The 22,588-nt window shown below is 64.3% G+C and overlaps 1 protein-coding gene across 1 annotated transcript in view; it reads left to right on the forward strand.

The window, feature by feature from the left end:
- The first annotated feature begins 15 nt into the window (after positions 1-15).
- LOC119698545 (ryanodine receptor 1-like) overlaps positions 16-22,588 on the forward strand; it is a 50,328-nt gene continuing 27,755 nt past the window's right edge. The window contains 29 exon segments of the mRNA XM_038130521.1: positions 16-65; positions 122-236; positions 318-450; positions 1,278-1,372; positions 2,188-2,323; positions 3,091-3,271; positions 4,400-4,511; positions 4,600-4,720; positions 5,400-5,569; positions 6,081-6,301; positions 6,976-7,066; positions 7,141-7,281; positions 8,261-8,424; positions 9,463-9,541; positions 9,812-9,901; positions 10,430-10,570; positions 11,191-11,268; positions 12,028-12,103; positions 12,419-12,542; positions 13,436-13,551; positions 14,182-14,249; positions 15,091-15,212; positions 16,394-16,443; positions 16,991-17,051; positions 17,891-18,129; positions 19,178-19,259; positions 19,545-19,675; positions 20,501-20,815; positions 22,083-22,323. Of these exon segments, the coding sequence (XP_037986449.1) occupies positions 16-65; positions 122-236; positions 318-450; positions 1,278-1,372; positions 2,188-2,323; positions 3,091-3,271; positions 4,400-4,511; positions 4,600-4,720; positions 5,400-5,569; positions 6,081-6,301; positions 6,976-7,066; positions 7,141-7,281; positions 8,261-8,424; positions 9,463-9,541; positions 9,812-9,901; positions 10,430-10,570; positions 11,191-11,268; positions 12,028-12,103; positions 12,419-12,542; positions 13,436-13,551; positions 14,182-14,249; positions 15,091-15,212; positions 16,394-16,443; positions 16,991-17,051; positions 17,891-18,129; positions 19,178-19,259; positions 19,545-19,675; positions 20,501-20,815; positions 22,083-22,323 (3,743 nt within the window).

Here is a 22,588-nt window from a genome sequence, read left to right on the forward strand (position 1 = left end):
CCCCCCAGGAACATCATGAACAACAAGGTGTTCTACCAGCACCCCAAATCCCATCTGGACACCCCGTAACCTCCCTCGAACCCCCCAAATCTGTGACCCCCCCCCCCCCGTGTCCCCCCAGGAACATCATGAACAACAAGGTGTTCTACCAGCACCCCAACCTGATGCGGGCTCTGGGCATGCACGAGACCGTGATGCAGGTGATGGTCAGCGTGCTGGGCGGCGGCGAGTCCAAGGTGAGCCCCCACCCCTCTGGGTGCCCCCCGTGGGACCCCCCCCACCCCCCGGAGCTGCCCTGACCCCCCGGTGCCCCCCAGGAGATCCGCTTCCCCAAGATGGTGACCAACTGCTGCCGCTTCCTCTGCTACTTCTGCCGCATCAGCCGCCAGAACCAGCGCTCCATGTTCGACCACCTGGGCTACCTGCTGGAGAACAGCGGCATCGGCCTGGGTGAGACCCCCTGGGACCCCCCCCCGTGTCCCCAGTGCCACCCCCGTGTCCCCAGTGCCACCCCCATCCCCTCCCAGCCACCCCCTGTCCCCTCTGTGTCACCCTCACCTGGGCTACCTGCTGGAGAACAGCGGCATCGGCCTGGGTGAGACCCCCTGGGACCCCCCCTCGTGTCCCCAGTGCCACCCCCGTGTCCCCAGTGCCACCCCCTGTCCCCTCTGTGTCACCCCCTGTCCCCTCTGTGTCACCCTCACCTGGGCTACCTGCTGGAGAACAGCGGCATCGGCCTGGGTGAGACCCCCTGGGACCCCCCCCGTGTCCCCAGTGCCACCCCCATCCCCTCCCAGCCACCCCCTGTCCCCTCTGTGTCACCCTCACCTGGGCTACCTGCTGGAGAACAGCGGCATCGGCCTGGGTGAGACCCCCTGGGACCCCCCCTCGTGTCCCCAGTGCCACCCCCGTGTCCCCAGTGCCACCCCCTGTCCCCTCTGTGTCACCCCCTGTCCCCTCTGTGTCACCCTCACCTGGGCTACCTGCTGGAGAACAGCGGCATCGGCCTGGGTGAGACCCCCTGGGACCCCCCCCCCCCCGTGTCCCCAGTGCCACCCCCATGTCCCCAATGCCACCCCCATCCCCTCCCAGTGCCACCCCCTGTCCCCTCTGTGTCACCCCCACCTGGGCTCTCACCACCCTCTGGTACTCCCTGCCACCCCTCCTTGTCACCTCTGTCCCCTCCAGTCCCCTAGGGGGTCCTTTAGGCCACCTTGAGAGGGGGGTCTCTGTCCCCCGGTGTCCCCTGACCTCCGTGTGTCCCTGTTGTCCCCAAGGCATGCAGGGCTCCACCCCCCTGGACGTGGCGGCCGCCTCCGTCATCGACAACAACGAGCTGGCGCTGGCCCTCAAGGAGCAGGACCTGGAGAAGGTGGGGACAGCCCCGTGTCCCCCCTGTGTCCCCCCATGTCCCCTGTGCCCCTTGTCCCCTCACCTGTGCCCAGGTGGTGACGTACCTGGCGAGCTGCAGAGCTGCCCGACGCTGCTGTACCCCAAAACCCTTTATATCGCCACGTCCCGCCGTGTCCTCCTGTGTCCCCTGGTGTCCCTGGGTGTCCCCTGGTGTCCCCTGATGTCCCCGGTGTCCCCTGGGGCAGGTGGTGACGTACCTGGCGAGCTGCGGGCTGCAGAGCTGCCCCATGCTGCTGTTCCCCAAAACCCTTTGTACCCCCCATGTCCCCTGGTGTCCCCTGGTGTCCCCCGTGTCCCCTGGTGTCCCCTGATGTCCCTGGTGTCCCCTGGGGCAGGTGGTGACGTACCTGGCGAGCTGCGGGCTGCAGAGCTGCCCCATGCTGCTGTTCCCCAAAACCCTTTGTACCCCCCCATGTCCCCTGGTGTCCCCTGGTGTCCCCCGTGTCCCCTGGTGTCCCCTGATGTCCCCGGTGTCCCCTGGGGCAGGTGGTGACGTACCTGGCGAGCTGCGGGCTGCAGAGCTGCCCCATGCTGCTGTTCCCCAAAACCCTTTATATCCCCGTGTCCCCCCGATGTCCCCCGTGTCCCCTGGTGTCCCCTGATGTCCCCGTGTCCCCTGGGGCAGGTGGTGACATACCTGGCGAGCTGCGGGCTGCAGAGCTGCCCCATGCTGCTGTTCCCCAAAACCCTTTGTATCCCTGTGTCCCCCCGATGTCCCCCGTGTCCCCTGGTGTCCCCTGGTGTCCCCTGATGTCCCCGTGTCCCCTGGGGCAGGTGGTGACGTACCTGGCGAGCTGCGGGCTGCAGAGCTGCCCCATGCTGCTGGCCAAGGGCTACCCCGACATCGGCTGGAACCCCTGTGGGGGTGAGAAGTACCTGGACTTCCTGCGCTTCGCTGTCTTCGTCAACGGTGAGACACCCCAGGTTGTCCCCAGGTTGTCCCCAGGTGTCCCTCAGGTGGCCCCAGGTCCCCTCAAGGGGGTCCCTGTGTCCCCCCTGTGCTCCCCTGGCAGCGCTGCCTGGACTTCCTGTGCTTGGCAGTCTTTGTCACTGGTGAGAGACCCCCAGGTGTCCCTCAGGTGTCCCTCAGGTGTCCCTCAGGTGTCCCTGTGTCCCCTCATGGGGTCCCCCAGGTGTCCCCCTGTCCCCTCCTGTGGGTTTGTGTTTTTGGGGTCCCTTTTAGGTGTCCCTGTGACTTTTGGGGTCCTGTTCCTGCAGGGGAGAGCGTGGAGGAGAACCCAGATTGAGGTTCCCACTTGGGTTCTCTGGGACTCCTGTGCTTGGGGTTTTGGGGTTCCCTGTTTGGGGGTTTTAGGGTTCCCTGTTTTAGGGGTTTTGGGGTTCTCTGTTTTAGGGGTTTTTTGGGTTTGTGTTTTGGGAATTCTGGGGTGATTCTCTGACTTTCGGGGTCCCTGTTTTGGGGGTTTTGGGGTTCCCTGTTTTAGGGGTTTTGGGGTTCTCTGTTTTAGGGCATTTTCAGGTTTGTGATTTGGGAATTCTGGGGTGATTCTCTGACTTTCGGGGTCCCGTTCCCTAGGGGAGAGCGTGGAGGAGAACGCCAACGTGGTGGTGCGGCTGCTGATCCAGAACTCCCTGTATTAGGGGTTTAGGGATTTTCGAGTTTGTGTTTTGGGAATTCTGGGGTGATTCTCTGACTTTCGGGGTCCCGTTCCCCAGGGGAGAGCGTGGAGGAGAACGCCAACGTGGTGGTGCGGCTGCTGATCCGGCGGCCCGAGTGCTTCGGGCCGGCGCTGCGGGGCGAGGGGGGCAGCGGGCTGCTGGCCGCCATCCAGGACGCCCTGAGCATCGCCCAGGACCCGGCCAGGGACGGGCCCAGCGGCCGCAGGGAGAGGAGGCCGTGAGCACTGGGAGTGGGATTGGGGTTGGGATGGGATTGGGATGGGATTGGGGTTGGGACTGGAATGGGAACTGGGAGGGAGACCCCGCCTGGGACGGGCCCAGCGGCCGCAGGGAGAGGAGGCCGTGAGCACTGGGGTTGGGATTGGGGTTGGGATGGGATTGGGATTGGGATTGGGATTGGGATTGGGATTGGGACTGGAATGGAACTGGGAGGGAGACCCCGCCTGGGATGGGCCCAGCGGCCGCAGGGAGAGGAGGCCGTGAGCAGTGGGAGTGGGATTGGGGTTGGGATTGGGGTTGGGATTGGGATTGGGACTGGGACTGGAATGGAACTGGGAGGGAGACCCCGCCTGGGATGGGCCCAGCGGCCGCAGGGAGAGGAGGCCGTGAGCAGTGGGAGTGGGATTGGGGTTGGGATTGGGGTTGGGATTGGGATTGGGACTGGGACTGGAATGGAACTGGGAGGGAGACCCCGCCTGGGATGGGCCCAGCGGCCGCAGGGAGAGGAGGCCGTGAGCACTGGGATTGGGATTGGGGTTGGGGTTGGGGTTGGGGTTGGGGTTGGGATTGGGATTGGGATTGGGATTGGGATTGGGATTGGGAGGGAGACCCCACCTGGGATGGGCCCAGCAGCCGCAGGGAGAGGAGGCCGTGAGCATCAGGAGTGGCATTGGGGTTGGGATTGGGATTGGGATTGGGATTGGGATTGGGATTGGGATTGGGATTGGGATTGGGATTGGAATGGGATTGGGACTGAGTGGGAATGGGAATGGAATCAGGATTGGGAATGGGAATGGGAATGGAACTGGGATTTGGAATGGGAATGGGCAGGGTTGGGAATGGGATTGGGGTTGGGATTGGAAATGGGAATGGGATTGGTATTGGGTAAGGCTGGGAATGGGAATGGTATTGGGAATGGGATTTGGAATGGGATTGGGTTGAGGATGAGGATGAGGATGGGGATGAGGATGAGGATGAGATGTCCATGATGAGAAGTGAGGATGAAGACAGGACGGAGCGGGCATCGAGCCGTGAGCAGAAGGGGGATGAAGATGGGGCGGGGTGAAGATGACGATACTGGGATGGCCTGGGGGGACCCCAGGGTGACCCCCTGACCCCCCCCCAGGTTCGGGCCCGAGGAGCCCCCCGAGGAGAACCGGGTGCACCTGGGCCACGCCATCATGTCCTTCTACGCCGCCCTCATCGACCTGCTGGGCCGCTGCGCCCCCGAGATGCACGTACGGACCTGGGGGGTTTGGGGGGGCTCAGGGGGGTCCTGGGGGGGTCAGGACTCGGGGTGTGACCCCCCCCGTGTGACCCCCACAGCTGATCCAGGCGGGGAAGGGGGAGGCCCTGCGGATCCGGGCCATCCTGCGCTCGCTCGTCCCGCTCGAGGACCTGGTGGGGATCATCAGCCTCCCCCTGCAGATCCCGGCGCTGGGAAAAGGTGGGGAGGGGTCCCCAAACGTGAGGGGGGACACCCCAAAATGTGGGGAGCTGGTGGGGATCATCAGCCTCCCCCTGCAGATCCCAGCGCTGGGAAAAGGTGGGGAGGGGTCCCCAAACGTGAGGGGGGACACCCCAAAATGTGGGGACCTGGTGGGGATCATCAGCCTCCCCCTGCAGATCCCGGCGCTGGGAAAAGGTGGGGAGGGGTCCCCAAACCTGGGGGGGGGACACCCCAAAATGTGGGGACCTGGTGGGGATCATCAGCCTCCCCCTGCAGATCCCGGCGCTGGGAAAAGGTGGGGAGGGGTCCCCAAACGTGAGGGGGGACACCCCAAAATGTGGGGAGCTGGTGGGGATCATCAGCCTCCCCCTGCAGATCCCAGTGCTGGGAAAAGGTGGGGAGGGGTCCCCAAACCTGGGGGGAGATCACTGGTATGGGGGCACCCCAAAATTGGGGGACTGGGGTGGGGGGGTCATCAGCCTTGGGGGCTATTTAGTGAGTTTTGGGGTGCCTGAGTTTTGGGGTCCCGCAGATGGGAACGTGGTGGAGCCCCCCATGGCCACCAGCCGGGCTGAGGGGCTCTGGGGATGCTGGGATTTGGGGGGATTCCTGGCTGGTTTAGGGTTTGGGGCTGTTTGGGGAGTTTTGGGGTGCCCTGAGTTTTGGGGTCCCGCAGACGGGAACGTGGTGGAGCCCCGTATGGCCGCCAGCTTTGTCCCCGAGCACAAGGCGCCCATGGTGCTGTTCCTGGACCGCGTTTATGGGGTGCAGAACCAGGAGTTCCTGCTCCACGTGCTGGAAGTGGGGTTCCTGCCCGACATGCGCGCGGCCGCCTCGCTGGACACGGTGAGGGGCACCCCGAAACCCCCCGGGGCTCCCCAAAACTCCCTACGGGGTGCCTTGGACCTGCAGCAGGGGCCTCGGGTCAGCCCTGTTCCCTCCTGTGGGAGGGGTGTGGGGTCCCCCAAATGTTCCCTATGGGGCGGGTGTGGGGTCCCCAAAATCTCCTCTATGGGATGGGTGTGGGATCCCCCAAATCTCCCCTATAGGATGCGTGTGAGGTCCCCCAAATCTTCTCAATGGGATGGATTTGGGGTCACCCCAATCTTCCCTGTTTGATCCCCCAAATCTCCCCCATGGGATGGATTTGGGGTCACCCCAATCTTCCCTGTTGGATCCCCCAGATCTCCCCCATGGGATGGATTTGGGGTCACCCCAATCTTCCCTGTTTGATCCCCCAAATCTCCCCCATGGGACAGATCCCCAAACTCCCGCCATGGGACCCCTCTGTCCCCTGTCCTCACGTCCCCTCAGGGTGTGTCCCCTCCCCCCGTGACCCCCCCCATGTCCCCCCCAGGCGACGTTCAGCACGACGGAGATGGCGCTGGCGCTGAACCGGTACCTGTGCCTGGCGGTGATGCCGCTCATCACCAAGTGCGCGCCGCTCTTCGCGGGCACCGAGCACCGCGCCATCATGGTGGACTCCATGCTGCACACCATCTACCGCCTGTCGCGCGGCCGCGCCCTCACCAAGGCGCAGCGCGATGCCATCGAGGAGTGCCTCATGGCCCTCTGCAGGTGGGACCCCGAATCGGGCCCCGAAATGGCACCGTGCCCCCCATGGGTCTGCATCTGGCCCCAAAACCAGCCCGACTCTCATGGGGAACCCAATCGCCATGGCCAACCCAACCGCCATGGTCAACTCGATCGCCATGGCCAACCTAACCCCCATGGTCAACTCAACCACTGTGATCATTCAAACACCATGGTCAACCCAACCGCCATGGCCAATCCAACCACCATGGCCAACCCAATCACTGTGATCATTCAAACACCATGGTCAACCCAACCACCATGGTCAACCCAGCCCTCATGGCCAACCTAACTGCCATGGTCAACTCAACCACCATGGTCAACTCAACTGTCATGGTAAACTCAACCACCATGGACAACTCAACTGTCATGGCCAACCCAACCACCATGGTCAACCCAACCACCATGGCCAACCCAACCGCCATGGTCAACCCAACCGCCATGGTCAACCCAACCGCCATGGCCAACTCAACTGTCATGGCCAACTCAACTCTCAAGGCCAACCCAACCCTCTTGGTCGACTCAGCCGCCACGGTCAAGCCAATCCCACGGCCAGCCAATCGCCGTGTCCCTCCCCAAGGCCCAGCGTGACCCCACCGAGTGTCTCACGGCGCTCTCAGTTGAACCCCAAACCCCCTGACCCCCCATTTCCCCCCCAGGTACATCCGCCCCTCGATGCTGCAGCACCTCCTGCGCCGCCTCGTCTTCGACGTGCCCATCCTCAACGAGTTCGCCAAGATGCCCCTCAAGGTGAGCCCCGGGGGGGTCCCCGTGCTCGTCCCCGTGCCCTGGCCCCCCCAGAGTGACCGCCCGTGTCCCCCCAGCTGCTGACCAACCACTACGAGCGCTGCTGGCGGTACTACTGCCTGCCCAGCGGGTGGCCCAACATGGGCGTCAGCTCCGAGGAGGAGCTGCACCTCACCAGGAAGCTCTTCTGGGGCATCTTCGACTCCCTGGCGCACAAGGTGGGGACACGGGGGGGGACACGCCACGGGGGGACACACCTGGGGGGGATACACCTGGAGGGGAGATACACCTCAGGGACACACCTGGAGGGGACAGACACACCTCAGGGACACACCTGGGGGGACAGGCACACCTCGGGGACACACCTGGGGGGACAGGCACACCTTGGGGACACACCTGGAGGGGACAGACACACCTCAGGGACACACCTGGGGGGACAGACACACCTCAGGGACACGCCTGGAGGGGACAGACACACCTCAGGGACACGCCTGAAGGGGACAGACACCTCAGGGACACACCTGGGAGGGACAGACACACCTCAGGGACACGCCTGGAGGGGACAGACACACCTTGGGGACACACCTGGGTGTGGCGGTGGTGGGAATGTGGGAATGGGGGTGAGGGGGGTGCGGAGAGGTTGGGGTGGGGGGCGATGAGGATGTGGGGACAGTGGGGACATGGGGACACGGAGCTGGGGGTGATGGGGACATGGGCGTGATGGAGACATGGGAGTGGAGATGGTGGGGACGTGGGGGTGGTGGCACTGGGGACGTGGGGATGGTGACACTGGAGGGACATGGAGATGGTGACACTGGAGGAACATAGCGCTGGTGGCTGTGGTGGCCCTGGTGGCACTGGTGCCACAGGGATGATGACATTGGGGTGACGTGGGGCTGGTGACTGTGGTGGCATGGGGCTGGTGACACTGGAGACACACGCATGATGACATTGGGGGGACATGGGGCTGGTGGCCGTGGTGGCCCTGGTGGCACTGGTATCACAGGGATGATGACTCTGGGGGAACACAGGGCTGGTGGCACTGGTATCACAGGGATGATGACTCTGGGGGAGCACGGGGCCGGTGGCCGTGGTGGCCCTGGTGGCACTGGTGTCACAGGGATGATGACTCTGGGGGAACACGGGGCCGGTGGCCGTGGTGGCCCTGGTGGCACTGGCGTCCCCCTGTCCCCGCAGAAGTTCGAGGCCGAGCTCTACAAGCTGGCCATGCCGTGCCTCTGCGCCATCGCCGGCGCGCTCCCGCCCGACTACGTGGACGCCAGCTACTCGTCCCGCACCGAGAAGAAGGCCTCGGTGGACGCCGAGGGCAACTTCGACCCCAAACCCGTCGAGACCCTCAAGTAGGGCTCCCACAGAGCCCTCCCTGTGCCAGCATGAGCCCCCCACCCTGTCTGTGCCCACGGGGAGCCCCCAGCCCCAGCCATCCTCATCCAGAGCCCCCAGCCCCATCCCTCCTCATCCAGATCCTCATGGAGAGCCCCCAGCCCCAGCCATCCTCATCCAGAGCCCCCAGCCCCACCCATCCTCATCCAGATCCTGATGGACACCCCCCCAGCCCCAGCCATCCTCATCCAGATCCTGATGGAGAGCCCCCCACCCCATCCCTCCTCATCCAGATCCTGATGGAGAGCCCCCCACCCCATCCCTCCTCATCCAGATCCTCATGGAGAGCCCCCAGCCCCATCCATCCTCATCCAGATCCTGATGGAGGGCCCCCAGCCCCATCCCTCCTCATCCAGAGCCTGATGGAGAGCCCCCAGCCCCACCCATCCTCATCCAGATCCTCATGGAGAGCCCCCAGCCCCATCCCTCCTCATCCAGATCCTCATGGAGAGCCCCCAGCCCCACCCATCCTCATCCAGATCCTGATGGAGAGCCCCCAGCCCCATCCCTCCTCATGGAGAGCCCCCAGCCCCATCCATCCTCATCCAGAGCCCCCAGCCCCATCCCTCCTCATCCAGATCCTGATGGAGAGCCCCCAGCCCCATCCCTCCTCATCCAGATCCTGATGGAGAGCCCCCAGCCCCATCCCTCCTCATCCAGAGCCCCCAACCCCACCCATCCTCATCCTGATCCTGATGGAGACCCCCTCAATCCCACCCGTCCTCATCCAGAGCCCCTAACCCCATCCAGATCCTCATGGAGACCCCTCCCCAATCCATCCATCCTCATGGAGACCCCTCCCCAATCCATCCTCATCCTCATGGAGACCCCCACCCTCTCCCAGACACCCCCAACCCCATCCAGGTCTCCATGGGGTTCATCCTTCCTCATCCTCGTGTCCCCCCCTGACCCCGGTGTCCCCCCTGACCCCGGTGTGTCCCCCCTGACCCCGGTGTGTCCCCCCTTGACCCCGGTGTCCCCCGGTGTCCCCCCAGTGTCATCATCCCCGAGAAGCTCGACGGTTTCATCAACAAATACGCCGAGTACACGCACGAGAAGTGGGCCTTCGACAAGGTGGGGACCCCCCGGGACCCCCCAAACCTGGGGGACACCCCCAGGACTCCTCGGGACCCCCCGGACCCCTGGGACATCGCCGGGGTCCCCTCTGAGCCCCCCCAAATCTGCCCAACCCCGGGGCTGCTCCAGCTCCCGGGACCCTCAACCCTTGGTGACCCCCCCAAATCTCCTCTGTCCCCCCAAATCTCCTCTGTCCCCCCCAAATCTCCTCTGTCCCCCCAGCCCGGTGTCCCCAAGCCCCCCTGACTCGTGTCCCCCCTCCCCCAGATCCAGAACAACTGGACTTTTGGGGAGACCGTGGATGAAGAAGCCAAAACCCACCCGATGCTGAGACCCTACAAAACCTTTTCTGAGAAGGTACCCCGGGACCCCCGGGACCCCCCCAGACCCGGGGGGACACCCCAGACCCAGGGGGACACCCCCAAACCCGGGAGGACACCCCCAAACCCAGGGGGACACCCCAGACCCTGAGGGACACCCCACACCCAGGGGGACACCCCCAGACTTGGAGGGACACCCCCAAACCCAGGAGGACACCCCAGACCCAGAGGGACCCTCCAAACCCAGAAGGACCCCCCCAGACCCGGGGGGACACCCCAGACCCAGGGGGACACCCCCAAACCCAAGGGGACCCTCCAAACCCAGGGGGACACCCCCAAACCCTGAGGGACACCCCCAAACCCAGGGGGACACCCCCAGACCCAGGGTGACCCCCCCAAACCCAGGGGGACACCCCCAGACACCCCAGGACCCCCAGACACCCCAGGACCAGGAGTTCTCCTGGTGGCCACCGCGGCCACGCTGGGAGCCCCCATCCCCTTCCCTCCTCCTCCTCATGGACCCCCCCGATTTTTGGGGTGCCCCTGACCCCCCCTGCCCCCCCAGGACAAGGAGATTTACCGGTGGCCCATCAAGGAGTCCCTGAAGGCCATGCTGGCCTGGGAGTGGACGGTGGAGAAGGCGCGGGAGGGCGAGGACGAGCGCGCCGAGAAGAAGAAAACCCGGAAAATCTCCCAGAACGCCCAGGTGGGACCCCAAAAACACCTCGGGACTGGTCAGGGGCACCCCTAAATCACCTGGGGGGAGGTGAGGGCAGGTCAGGGGTGTGGAGCACCCCAAAATCACCTGGAGGGAGGTGAGGGGGGGTCAGGGGTGTGGAGCACCCCAAAATCACCTGGGGGGAGGTGGAGAGCCCCAAAATCACCTGGGGGGAGGTGAGGGGAGGGTCAGGGGTGTGGAGCACCCCAAAATCACCTGGGGGGAGGTGGAGAGCCCCCAAAATCACCTGGGAGGAGATGAGGGCAGGTCTGGGGTGTGGAGCACCCCAAAATCACCTGGAGGGAGGTGGGAGGGGGGATCAGGGGTGTGGAGCACCCCAAAATCACATGGGGGGAGGTGGAAAGCCCCAAAATCACCTGGGGGGAAGTGGGAGGGGGGGTCAGGGGTGTGGAGAGCCCCCAAAATCACCTGGGGGGAAGTGGGAGGGGGGGTCAGGGGTGTGGAGCACCCCAAAATCACCTGGGGGGAGGTGGAGAGCCCCAAAATCACCTGGGGGGAGGTGAGGGGGGGTCAATGGGGTGGGGAAGGGAGACCCCAAAATATTGGGGTCCCCCTGACCTCTGCCCCCCATGTCACCCCCCCCCCAGGCCACCTACGACCCCTCCCACGGGTACAGCCCCCAGCCCGTGGACCTGAGCGGGGTCACTCTGTCCAGGGAGCTGCAGGTGAGGGTCCCAGTGTCACCCCAGTGTCACCCCAGTGTCCCCCAGTGTCCCCCCAGTGTCCCTTTATGTCCCTCCTGTCCTCCTGAGACCCCCCCAAATGTCCCCCCCATGTCCCTCCCACATCCTCCCACTGCTGTGCCCCCCTTGTGTGTCCCCAATGTCCCCCCCGTGTCCCTCGGTTCCCCAAACCCCCCCAAATCTCCCCAAAACCACTCCCAAATCCCCCCAAAACCAAAAACCACCTCAAATCCCCCAAACTGCTCCTAAAACCCCCCCAAATCCTCACAAATCCCCCAAAAATCACCCCAAATCCCCCCAAAATCCCCCTAAAACCACCCAAAATCTCCCCTAAATCACCCCAAAATCCCCCCCAAACCACCCCAAATCTCCCCTAAATCCCCCCAAAATCACCCCCAACCCCCCCAATCCGCCTCAAACCACCCCAAATCTCCCCAAAATCCTCCCAAAACTACCCCAAATCTCCCCTAACTCCCCCCAAAATCACCCCCAACCCCCCAATCCGCCTCAAACCACCCCAAATCTCCCCTGAATCCCCCCAAAATCACCCCCAAACCCCCCAATCCGCCTCAAAACACCCCAAATCTCCCCTAAATCCTCCCAAATCCCCCCTAAAACCACCCCAAATCTCCCCTAACTCCCCCCAAAATCACCCCCAAACCCCCCAGTCCACCTCAAAACACCCCAAATCTCCCCTAAATCCTCCCAAATCCCCCCAAAAATCACCCCCAACCCCCCCAGGCCATGGCAGAGCAGCTGGCTGAGAACTACCACAACACCTGGGGCCGCAAGAAGAAGCTGGAGCTGGAGGCCAAGGGTGAGACCCCCAAACTGGGGGGGTCCGGGGTGTAATCTGGGGGCTCCAAGGCTGATTTGGGGCGCAGGAGGGGTCCAAGGAGCTGATTTGGGGGTTCCAAGGCTGATTTGGGGCGCAGGAGGGGTCCAAGGAGTTGATTTGGGGGTTCCAAGGAGTGGATTTGGGGGGGTTCCAAGGAGTTGATTTGGGGGTTCCAAGGCTGATTTGGGGGTTCCAAGGCTGGTTTGGGGGTTCCAAGGCTGATTTGGGGGTTCCAAGCCTGGTTTGGGGGTTCCAAGGCTGGTTTGGGGTCTCCAAGGCTGGTTTGGGGCGCAGGAGGGGGGTCCCACCCGCTGCTGGTGCCCTACGACACGCTGACGGCCAAGGAGAAGGCGCGGGACCGCGAGAAGGCCCAGGAGCTGCTCAAGTTCCTGCAGCTGCACGGATACGCCGTGACCCGGTGAGGGGACACCCCAAAAACCCCGGGGTACCCCAAAAACCCCCCGGGACACCCCAAAAACCCCCAGGGCACCCCAAAATACTCCCCAGGAACTGCTGGAACCCCACTGCGAGCCTGGAGTGTGGGGGCAGAGCAGGAATGGGGGCAGAGCAGGGACTGGGGGTCCTGGCAGGGTCTAAAAACCCCAAAATCAACAGGGGGACCCCAAATTCAGGGGGGGATCAGGGAGTGGAGGGGGGCCGGGGGTGCAGGTATTGGGGGAACTCCAAAATGCCCCCAAAATTCCCCAAAATCCCCAAATTCAGGGGGGATTGGGGAGCGGAGGGGGGCCACAGGTTCAGGAGGGATCCAGGTATTGGGGGGACTCCAATCCCCATAAAATCCCCCCCAAATCCTCATAAAATCCCCCCAAAATCCCCCCAAAATCCCCAAATTCAGGGGGGATCGGGGACTGGAGGGGGGCCAGGGGTTCAGGAGGGATCCAGGTATTGGGGGGACTCCAAAATCCCCCCCAAATCTCCCAAAATTCCCCCAAAATCCCCAAAATCCCCCCAAAATCCCCAAAATCCCCCCAAAATCCCCCCAAAATCCCCCAAAAATCCCCCCAAAATCCCCTCAAAATCCCCAAATTCAGGGGGGATCAGGGACTGGAGGGGGGCCAGGGGTTCAGGAGGGATCCAGGTATTGGGGGGACTCCAAAATCCCCCCCAAATCTCCCAAAATCCCCCCAAAACACCCCTAAACTCTGGGGGTGACCCCAAGATCTGCAGCGCTCGGGGCTGCTGGGCGCACGGGGAGCAGAGGGGGGGTCCCAGGGGTTTGGGGAGAGTTTGGGGGGGTCGGGGGGGATTCGGGGAGGGGGTGCTGAGTTTTGGGGTCCCCCCCCGTGGCAGGGGGCTGAAGGACATGGAGCTGGACACGTCGTCCATCGAGAAACGCTTCGCCTTCGGCTTCCTGCAGCAGCTGCTGCGCTGGATGGACATCGCCCAGGAGTTCATCGCACACCTGGGTGAGACCCCAAAACCCCGGGGGGCACCCCGAAACCCCGGGGGGCACCTTCAGATCCCCCCCAAACCCCAGGAATTTTCCCTGACCCCCTGGGAGTGCCCCAGATCCTCTGGGAGTTCCCCCAGCCCTTGGCTGGACGTCACCAGGAGCTCATTTTGGTGAGACCCCAAATCCTGGCGGGCACCCCCAAATCCCAGGGGACACCCCCAAATCCCGGGGGATGCCTTCAGACCCCCCAAACCCCTGGGAGTCCCCCAAATCCTCTGTGAGTCCCACAAATCCCTTGGGAGTTCCCCCAGTCCTTGGCTGGACATCACCCAGGAGCTCATTTTGGTGAGACCCCAAATCCCGGGGGGGCACCCCCAAATCCCAGGGGACACCCCCAAATCCCGAGGGGCACCTTCAGACCCCCCCAAACCCCTGGGAGTCCCCCAAATCCTCTGTGAGTCCCACAAATCCCTTGGGAGTTCCCCCAGCCCTTGGCTGGACGTCACCAGGAGCTCATTTTGGTGAGACCCCAAATCCTGGGGGGGCACCCCCAAATCCTGGGGGGCACCCCCAAATCCTGGGGGGCGCCTCCAATCCCATGGGACCCCCCCGGGACCCCCCCTGAACCCCGTTTTCCCCCCAGAGGCCGTGGTCAGCAGCGGGCGGGTGGAGAAATCCCCCCACGAGCAGGAGATCAAGTTCTTCGCCAAGGTCGGGGGGACCCCAAAATCGGGGACGGGACACCCCAAAAACGGGGAGGGGACACCCCAAAATCGGGGAGGGGACACCTCAAAATCAGGGAGGGGACACCCCAAAAACGGGGAGGGGACACCACAAAATCAGGGAGGGGACACCCCAAAATCGGGGAGGGGACACCCCAAAAACGGGGGGACCCCAGAAACTGGGAGGACACAGGACAGGGTGGTTTTGGGGTCTCTAAGGGGTATTTGGGGTTTCTGTGGGGTATTTGTGGGGTATTTCGTGTCTCTGTGGGGTATTTGGGGTCTTTCTGGGTTCTTTGGGGTCTCTGTGGGGTATTTGGTGTCTCTGTGGGATATTTGGGGTTTTTGTGGGGTATTTGGGGTCCCTAAGGGATATTTGGGGTTCTTAGAAGTTTTGGGAGGTGTTTATGGGTTCTTTGGGGTTTTTTTGTGGGGTATTTGAGGTTTCTGTGGGGTATTTGGGGTCTTTCTGGGTTCTTTGGAGTCTCTGTGGGGTATTTGGGGTCTCTGTGGGGTATTTAAGATCTCTGTGGATTATTTGGGGTCTCTGTGGGGTATTTGGGGTCTCTAAGGGGTATTTGAGGTTTCTGTGGGGTATTTGGGGTCTCTGTGGGGTATTTGGGGTCTCTAAGGGGTATTTGAGGTTTCTGTGGGATATTTGGGGTTTCTGTGGGATATTTGGGGTCTCTATGGGGTATTTGGGGTCTCTGTGGGGTATTTGGGGTCTCTAAGGGGTATTAGGTGTCTCTGTGGGGTACCCGGGCCCCCCTGTGCATTTTTGGGGTTCCCTGGGGGTTGTGGGGTGCCTCTGACCCCCCTGTGCCCCCCAGATCCTGCTGCCCCTGATCAACCAGTACTTCCACAACCACTGCCTCTACTTCCTGTCCACGCCGGCCCAGGTGCTGGGCAGCGGCGGCCACGCCTCCAACAAGGAGAAGGAGATGATCACCAGGTGGGACCCCAAAATCCCACCCCCAAATCCCACCCCAAAATCACCTCAAGCCCCAAATCCCAGCCCCAAAACCCTCCCAAAATCCCAACCCCAAAATCCCACCCCCAAACCCCCCCCAAGCCCCAAATCCCAGCCCCAAAACCCTCCCAAAATCACACCCCAAAATCCCACCCCCAAACCCCCCCGAGTCCCAAATCCCAGCCCCAAAACCCTCCCAAAATCACACCCCTAAATCCCACCCCAAAATCACCTCAAGCCCCAAATCCCAGCCCCAAAACCCTCCCAAAATCCCAACCCCAAAATCCCACCCCCAAACCCCCCCCAAGCCCCAAATCCCAGCCCCAAAACCCTCCCAAAATCCCAACCCCAAAACCCTCCCAGAATCCCAGCCCAAAATCCCCACGAGTCCCAAATCCCAACCCCAAAATCCCACCCCCAAAATCCCACCACCGAGCCCCAAATCCCACCCCAAAACCCTCCCAAAATCCCACCCCCAAAATCCTCCCGAGCCCCAAATCCCACCCCAAAACCCTCCCAGAATCCCAGCCCAAAATCCCCCCCGAGCCCCAAATCCCACCCCAAAACCCTCCAAGAATCCCAACCCCAAAATCCTCCCGAGCCCCAAATCCCAGCCCCAAAACCCTCCCAAAATCCCAGCCCAAAATCCCCGAGCCCCAAATCCCAGCCCCAAAACCCTCCCAAAATCCCACCCCAAAATACAAACCCCAAAATCCCACCCCCAAAATTCCCCCAAGCCCCAAATCCCAGTCCCAAAACCCTCCCAAAATCCCACCCCCAAAATCCCCCGAGCCCCAAATCCCAGCCCCAAAACCCTCCCAAAATCCCACCCCAAAATACAAACCCCAAAATCCCAGCCCAAAATTCCCCCAAGCCCCAAAACCCATCCCCAGCACCCCCAAATCCCTGGTGTGGGATCCCCAGGTTTGGGGTTTTGGGGACCCCCTTGTGTCCCTTCCTGTGGGATTTAGGGTTTTGGGGACCCCCCCGACCCCCCTTGTGTCCCCCCCTGTGGGGTTTGGGGTTTTGGGGATCCCCCCGACCCCCTTGTGTCCCTCCCTGTGGGGTTTGGGGTTTTGGGGACCCCCCCTGACCCCCTTGTGTCCCTCCCTGTGGGGTTTGGGGTTTTGGGGTCCCCCTGACCCCCTTGTGTCCCCCCCCAGCCTGTTCTGCAAACTGGCCGCGCTCGTCCGGCACCGCGTGTCCCTGTTCGGTAACTGGGGACACTGGGGACACTGGGGGGACAGTGAGGGGGACACTGGGGACACTGGGGGGACACTGGGGACACTGAGGGGACACTGGGGGGACAGTGGGAGGACACTGGGGACACTGGGGCTGTACTGGGGGACACTGGGGGGGACACTGGGGGGACACTGGGGGGACACTGGGGCTGTACTGGGGGACACTGGGGACACTGGGGGACACTGGGGGGACACACTGGGGACACTGGGGTGGTACTGGGGGGGGCTGTGGACACTGGGGGGACACTGGGGGGACACTAGAGACGCTGGAGACACTGGTGGACACTGGGGAGACACTGGGGACACTGGGGCTGTACTGGGGGACACTGGGGGGACACACTAAGGGACACTGCGGGGACACTGGGGACACACTGAGGGACACTGGGGGGACACTGGGGACACTGGGGGGGACACACTGGGGACACTGGGGGGACACTGGGACACACTGGGGGGTCACTGGGGACACTGGGGTGGACGGGGGGGACACTGGGGCCAGCTGATGTCCCTGTCCCCCCCCAGGGACAGACGCCCCGGCCGTGGTGAACTGTCTGCTCATCCTGGCACGGTCCCTGGACGCCAGGTGGGGACAGCGGTGACACCGCGGCCACGTGGCCGTGTGTCCATCCGTGTGTGTGTGTCTGTCACTGTGTCCCCAATGTCCCAGTGTCCCCGTGTCCCCAGGACGGTGATGAAGTCGGGCCCCGAGATCGTCAAGGCCGGGCTGTGTCCCTGCTGTCCCCAGTGTCCCCAATGTCCTGGATGTCCCTGATGTCCCCAATGTCCTGGATGTCCCCAGTGTCCTGGATGCCCCTGCTGTCCCTGCTGTCCCCAATGTCCCCGGTGTCCCCGTGTCCCCAGGACGGTGATGAAGTTGGGCCCCGAGATCGTCAAGGCCGGGCTGTGTCCCCGTGTCCCCAATGTCCTGGATGTCCCTGCTGTTCCCAATGTCCCCAATGTCCCCAACGTCCTGGATGTCCCCAGTGTCCTGGATGCCCCTGCTGTCCCCAGTGTCCCCGATGTCCCCAATGCCCTGGATGCCCCTGCTATCCCCAGTGTCCCCAATGTCCCCGATGTCCCCGTGTCCCCAGGACGGTGATGAAGTCGGGCCCCGAGATCGTCAAGGCCGGGCTGTGTCCATGTCCCTGTGTCCCTGTTGTCCCCAATGCCCTGGATGTCCCTGCCGTTCCCAATGTCCTGGATGTCCCCAGTGTCCCCGATGTCCCCAGTGTCCCCAATGTCCCCGGTGTCCCCGTGTCCCCAGGACGGTGATGAAGTCCGGCCCTGAGATTGTCAAGGCCGGGCTGTGTCCCTGTGTCCCTGATACCCCCGATGTCCCCAATGTCCTGGATGTCCCCAGTGTCCTGGATGTCCCTGCTGTCCCCAATGTCCCCAATGTCCCCGGTGTCCCCGTGTCCCCAGGACGGTGATGAAGTCGGGCCCCGAGATCGTCAAGGCCGGGCTGCGCTCGTTCTTCGAGTCGGCGGCCGAGGACATGGAGAAGTTGGGGGAGCAGCTGCGGCTGGGCCGGGGGACCCCGACCCGCGCCCCCACCAAGGGCGTGGCCCAGAATGTCACCTACACCTCGGTGGCGCTGCTGCCCGTGCTCACCGCCCTCTTCGAGCACCTGGCACAGCACCAGTTCGGGGACGACGTCATCCGTGAGTGACCGGGGGACAGGGGACAGCCAGGGGGACAGCGGGACAGCTGGGGACAGCGAGGGGGACAGCAGGACAGAAGGACAGGAGGGACAGGGGACAGCGAGGGGGACAGCGGGACAGAAGTGGGGACAGCAGGACAGGGGGACAGTAGGGGCAGAAGGACAGGAGGGACAGGGGACAGCGAGGGGGACAGCAGGGACAGGGGGACAGCTGGGGGGACAGGGGGACAGGAGGACAGAAGTGGGGACAGGGGGACAGCAGGACAACAGGGGGACAGCAAGACAGTGGGGACAGCAGGGACAGAAGGACAGGAGGGACAGGGGACAGCGAGGGGGACAGCGGGACAGGGGGGACTGGGGGACAGGGGGACAGGGGACAGGACACCAGGGACAGGGGGACAGCAGGGGGGGACACCAGGGACGGGGACAGCAGGGGGGACAGAGGGACAGCAGGACAGCAGGGACAAGGGGACAGTGGGGGAGGACAGGGGGACAGTGTGGACAGGGAGACAGCAGGACAGTGGGGACAGCAGGGACAGTGGGACAGCAGGGACAGGGGGACAGTGGGGGAGGACAGGGGGACAGTGGGGACAGGGGGACAGGAGGACAGAAGTGGGGACAAGGGGACAGAAGGACAGGAGGGACAGGGGGACAGTAGGGGGGACAGGGGGACAGTGGGGACAGGGAGACAGCAGGACAGCGGGGACAGGAGGACAGGGGGACAGCGGGGGGGACAGGGGGACACGGAGTCTGGGGACGTGGTGGGGACAGGGGGCTTGGGGACACAAGGACGTGTTGGGGACGTGTTGGGGTGTGGGTGGGGAGGACACGGTGGGGACACGGTGGGGGCATGTTGGGGACATGGGGACAGGGTGTGGATGGGAGGACACAATGGGGACGTAGTGGGGACAGGGGGACATTAAAGGGAGGTGGGGACAGGGGACGTGTCTGGGAGGGTCAGGGGCACGGGGACACAGTGGGGACACAGCGGGGGACGTGGGGACACACTGGGGACAGCCGGGCGGGGGGTGACACCGCTGTCCCCGCAGTGGACGACGTGCAGGTGTCCTGTTACCGCATCCTGTGCAGCATCTACAGCCTGGGCACCGCCCGCGGGCCCCTCGTGGACAGGTGGGGACCCCAAAAACCCCGGGGGGACCCCAAAACCTCGGGGGGGAGCCCAAAACCTCAGGGGGACCCCAAAACCTTGGGGGGACCCCAAAACCCAGGGAGTCCCCAAAAACCCCAGAAACAGCTGGGGACTAGAGGGGAGGATGCATGAAACCATTTTGGGACACCCCCCAAAATGTGTGACAGGTTTGGGGTGAGGTCTGGGGGTTCCCTGGGTTAAGGGTGTCTTGGAGTGACACCTCGATGTCCCCCCGATGTCCCCAATGTCCCCTGGTGTCCCCGCAGGCAGCGGCCGGCCCTGGGCGAGTGCCTGGCCCGCCTGGCCGCCGCCATGCCCGTGGCCTTCCTGGAGCCGCAGCTGAACCACCTGAACCCCAGCTCCGTCTACAGCACCAAGAGCGCCCGCGAGCGCGCCCGTGCGTGTCACCTCTGTCACCCCAGTGTCACCTCCGTGTCACCCCAGTGTCACCTGTGCCACCCGTGTTCAACCTGTGTCCAACCGCTCTCCCTGTGTCCCCAGTGCTGGGTGTCCCATCACGGGTGGAGGAGCTGTGTTCCCTCACCTTGAGTTGTCCCCAACCCTGTCCTCATGTCCCCAACCCCCTGTCCCCGTGTCCCCAGCCCCTGTCCCCATGTCCCCAGTGCTGGGTCTCCCGTCACGGGTCGAGGAGCTGTGTCCCCTCCCCTCGGGGTGTCCCCAACCCTGTCCCCACGTCACCATCTCACCTTGGGGTGTCTCCGGCTCCCCTCAGGATGTCCCCAACCCTGTCCCCATGTCCCCAGTGCTGGGTCTCCCCTCACGGGTCGAGGAGCTGTGTCCCTTCAGGGTGTCCCCAACCCTGTCCCCGTGTCCCCAGTGCTGGGTCTCCCCTCACGGGTCGAGGAGCTGTGTCCCTTCAGGGTGTCCCCAACCCTGTCCCCATGTCCCCCCCAGTGCTGGGTCTCCCCTCACGGGTCGAGGAGCTGTGCCCCCTCCCTTCGAGGTGTCCCCAACCCTGTCCCCATGTCCCCAGTGCTGGGTCTCCCGTCACGGGTCGAGGAGCTGTGTCCCCTCAGGGTGTCCCCAACCCTGTCCCCATGTCCCCCCCAGTGCTGGGTCTCCCCTCACAGGTCGAGGAGCTGTGTCCTGTCCCGATGTCCCCAACCCTGTCCCCGTGTCCCCCCCAGTGCTGGGTCTCCCGTCACGGGTCGAGGAGCTGTGTCCCCTCAGGGTGTCCCCAACCCTGTCCCCGTGTCCCCAGTGCTGGGTCTCCCCTCACGGGTCGAGGAGCTGTGCCCGGACCTGCCGGACCTGGAGCGGCTCATGGGTGACATCGGCGGCCTGGCGGACTCGGGGGCGCGCTACACGGAGATGCCACACGTCATCGAGGTGACGCTGCCCATGCTGTGCCACTACCTGCCCCGCTGGTGGGAGCGCGGCCCCGACGCCACCCCTCAGGGCCCCTGGGCCACCGACGTCACCGGCCACCACCTGAACGCGCTGCTGGGCCACATCCTGCGCATCGTGGTCAACAACCTGGGCATCGACGAGGCCTCCTGGATGAAGAGGCTGGCGGGTGAGGCTGCCCAGAGGGGCTGGCTGCGTCCTGCGGGGCATTCTAGGGGGTTCTGGTGGCCCCAGGGTGGTTCTGATGGCCCCAGGTGGGTCCTGCAGGTCATTTTGCTGGGTTCTGGTGGTCCCAGGGGTTGTTTTGGTGGTCCCAGGGGTGTTCTGGTGGCCCCAGGGCTCACGGTGGCCGCGGTTGCCCCAGTGTTCGCCCAGCCCATCGTGAGCAAGGCGCGGCCGGAGCTGCCCCGGTGTGGTCCCAGGGCTGTTCTGGTGGTCCCAGGGTGGTCCCAGGGGTGTTCTGGTGGCCTCAGGGTTGTTCTGGTGGCCCTGGGGCTCACGGTGGCCGTTTTTGCCCCAGTGTTCACCCAGCCCATCGTGAGCAAGGCGCGGCCGGAGCTGGCCCAGGGCTGTTCTGGTGGTCCCAGGGTTGTTCTGGTGGTCCCAGGGATGTTCTGGTGGCCCCAGGGGTGTTCTGGTGGTCCCAGGGTGGTCCCAGGGGTGTTCTGGTGGTCCCAGGGGTGTTCTGGTGGTCCCAGGGTTGTTCTGGTGGCCCCGGGGCTCACGGTGGCCGCGGTTGCCCCAGTGTTCACGCAGCCCATTGTGAGCAAGGTGCGGCCGGAGCTGCCCCGGGGTGGTCCCAGGGGTGTTCTGGTGGTCCCAGGGGTGTTCTGGTGATCCCAGGGTGGTCCCAGGGGTGTTCTGGTGGCCGCGGGGCTCATGGTGGCCGTTTTTGCCCCAGTGTTCGCCCAGCCCATCGTGAGCAAGGCGCGGCCGGAGCTGGCCCAGGGGTGTTCTGGTGGTCCCAGGGTTGTTCTGGTGGTCCCAGGGGTGTTCTGGTGGCCTCAGGGTTGTTCTGGTGGCCCCGGGGCTCACGGTGGCCGTTTTTGCCCCAGTGTTCACCCAGCCCATCGTGAGCAAGGCGCGGCCGGAGCTGGCCCAGGGGTGTTCTGGTGGTCCCAGGGGTGTTCTGGTGGTCCCAGGGATGTTCTGGTGGCCCCAGGGGTGTTCTGGTGGTCCCAGGGTGGTCCCAGGGGTGTTCTGGTGGTCCCAGGGTTGTTCTGGTGGCCCCGGGGCTCACGGTGGCCGCGGTTGCCCCAGTGTTTACGCAGCCCATTGTGAGCAAGGCGCGGCCGGAGCTGCCCCGGGGTGGTCCCAGGGGTGTTCTGGTGGTCCCAGGGATGTTCTGGTGGTCCCAGGGGTGTTCTGGTGGTCCCAGGGTGGTCCCAGGGGTGTTCTGGTGGCCCCGGGGCTCACGGTGGCCGTTTTTGCCCCAGTGTTCGCCCAGCCCATCGTGAGCAAGGCGCGGCCCGAGCTGCTGCGCTCGCACTTCATCCCCACGCTGGGGCGGCTGCGGAAGCGCGCGGGGAAGGTGGTGGCCGAGGAGGAGCAGCTGCGGCTCGAGGGCAAGGCCGAGGCCGAGGACGCCGAGCTGCTGATCCGCGACGAGTTCTCCGTGCTCTGCCGCGACCTCTACGCGCTCTACCCGCTGCTCATCCGCTACGTGGACAACAGCCGGTGAGGACAGGGGGCACACGGGGCTGGGGACACTGTCACAGGGGCTGGGGACACTGCCAGGGGGCTGGGGACACTGCCATGGGGGGCTGCTCTACCCGCTGCTCATCCGCTACATGGACAACAGCCGGTGAGGACAGGGGGCACACGGGGCTGGGGACACTGCCAGGAGCTGGGGACATGGCCAGGGGCTGGGGACACTGCCAGGGGCTGGGGACAGTGCCAGGAGCTGGGGACATGGCCAGGGGCTGGGGACAGTGCCAGGGGA

This window comes from Motacilla alba, chromosome 3, assembly GCF_015832195.1.
Source record: "Motacilla alba alba isolate MOTALB_02 chromosome 3, Motacilla_alba_V1.0_pri, whole genome shotgun sequence".
NCBI lineage: Eukaryota > Metazoa > Chordata > Aves > Passeriformes > Motacillidae > Motacilla > Motacilla alba.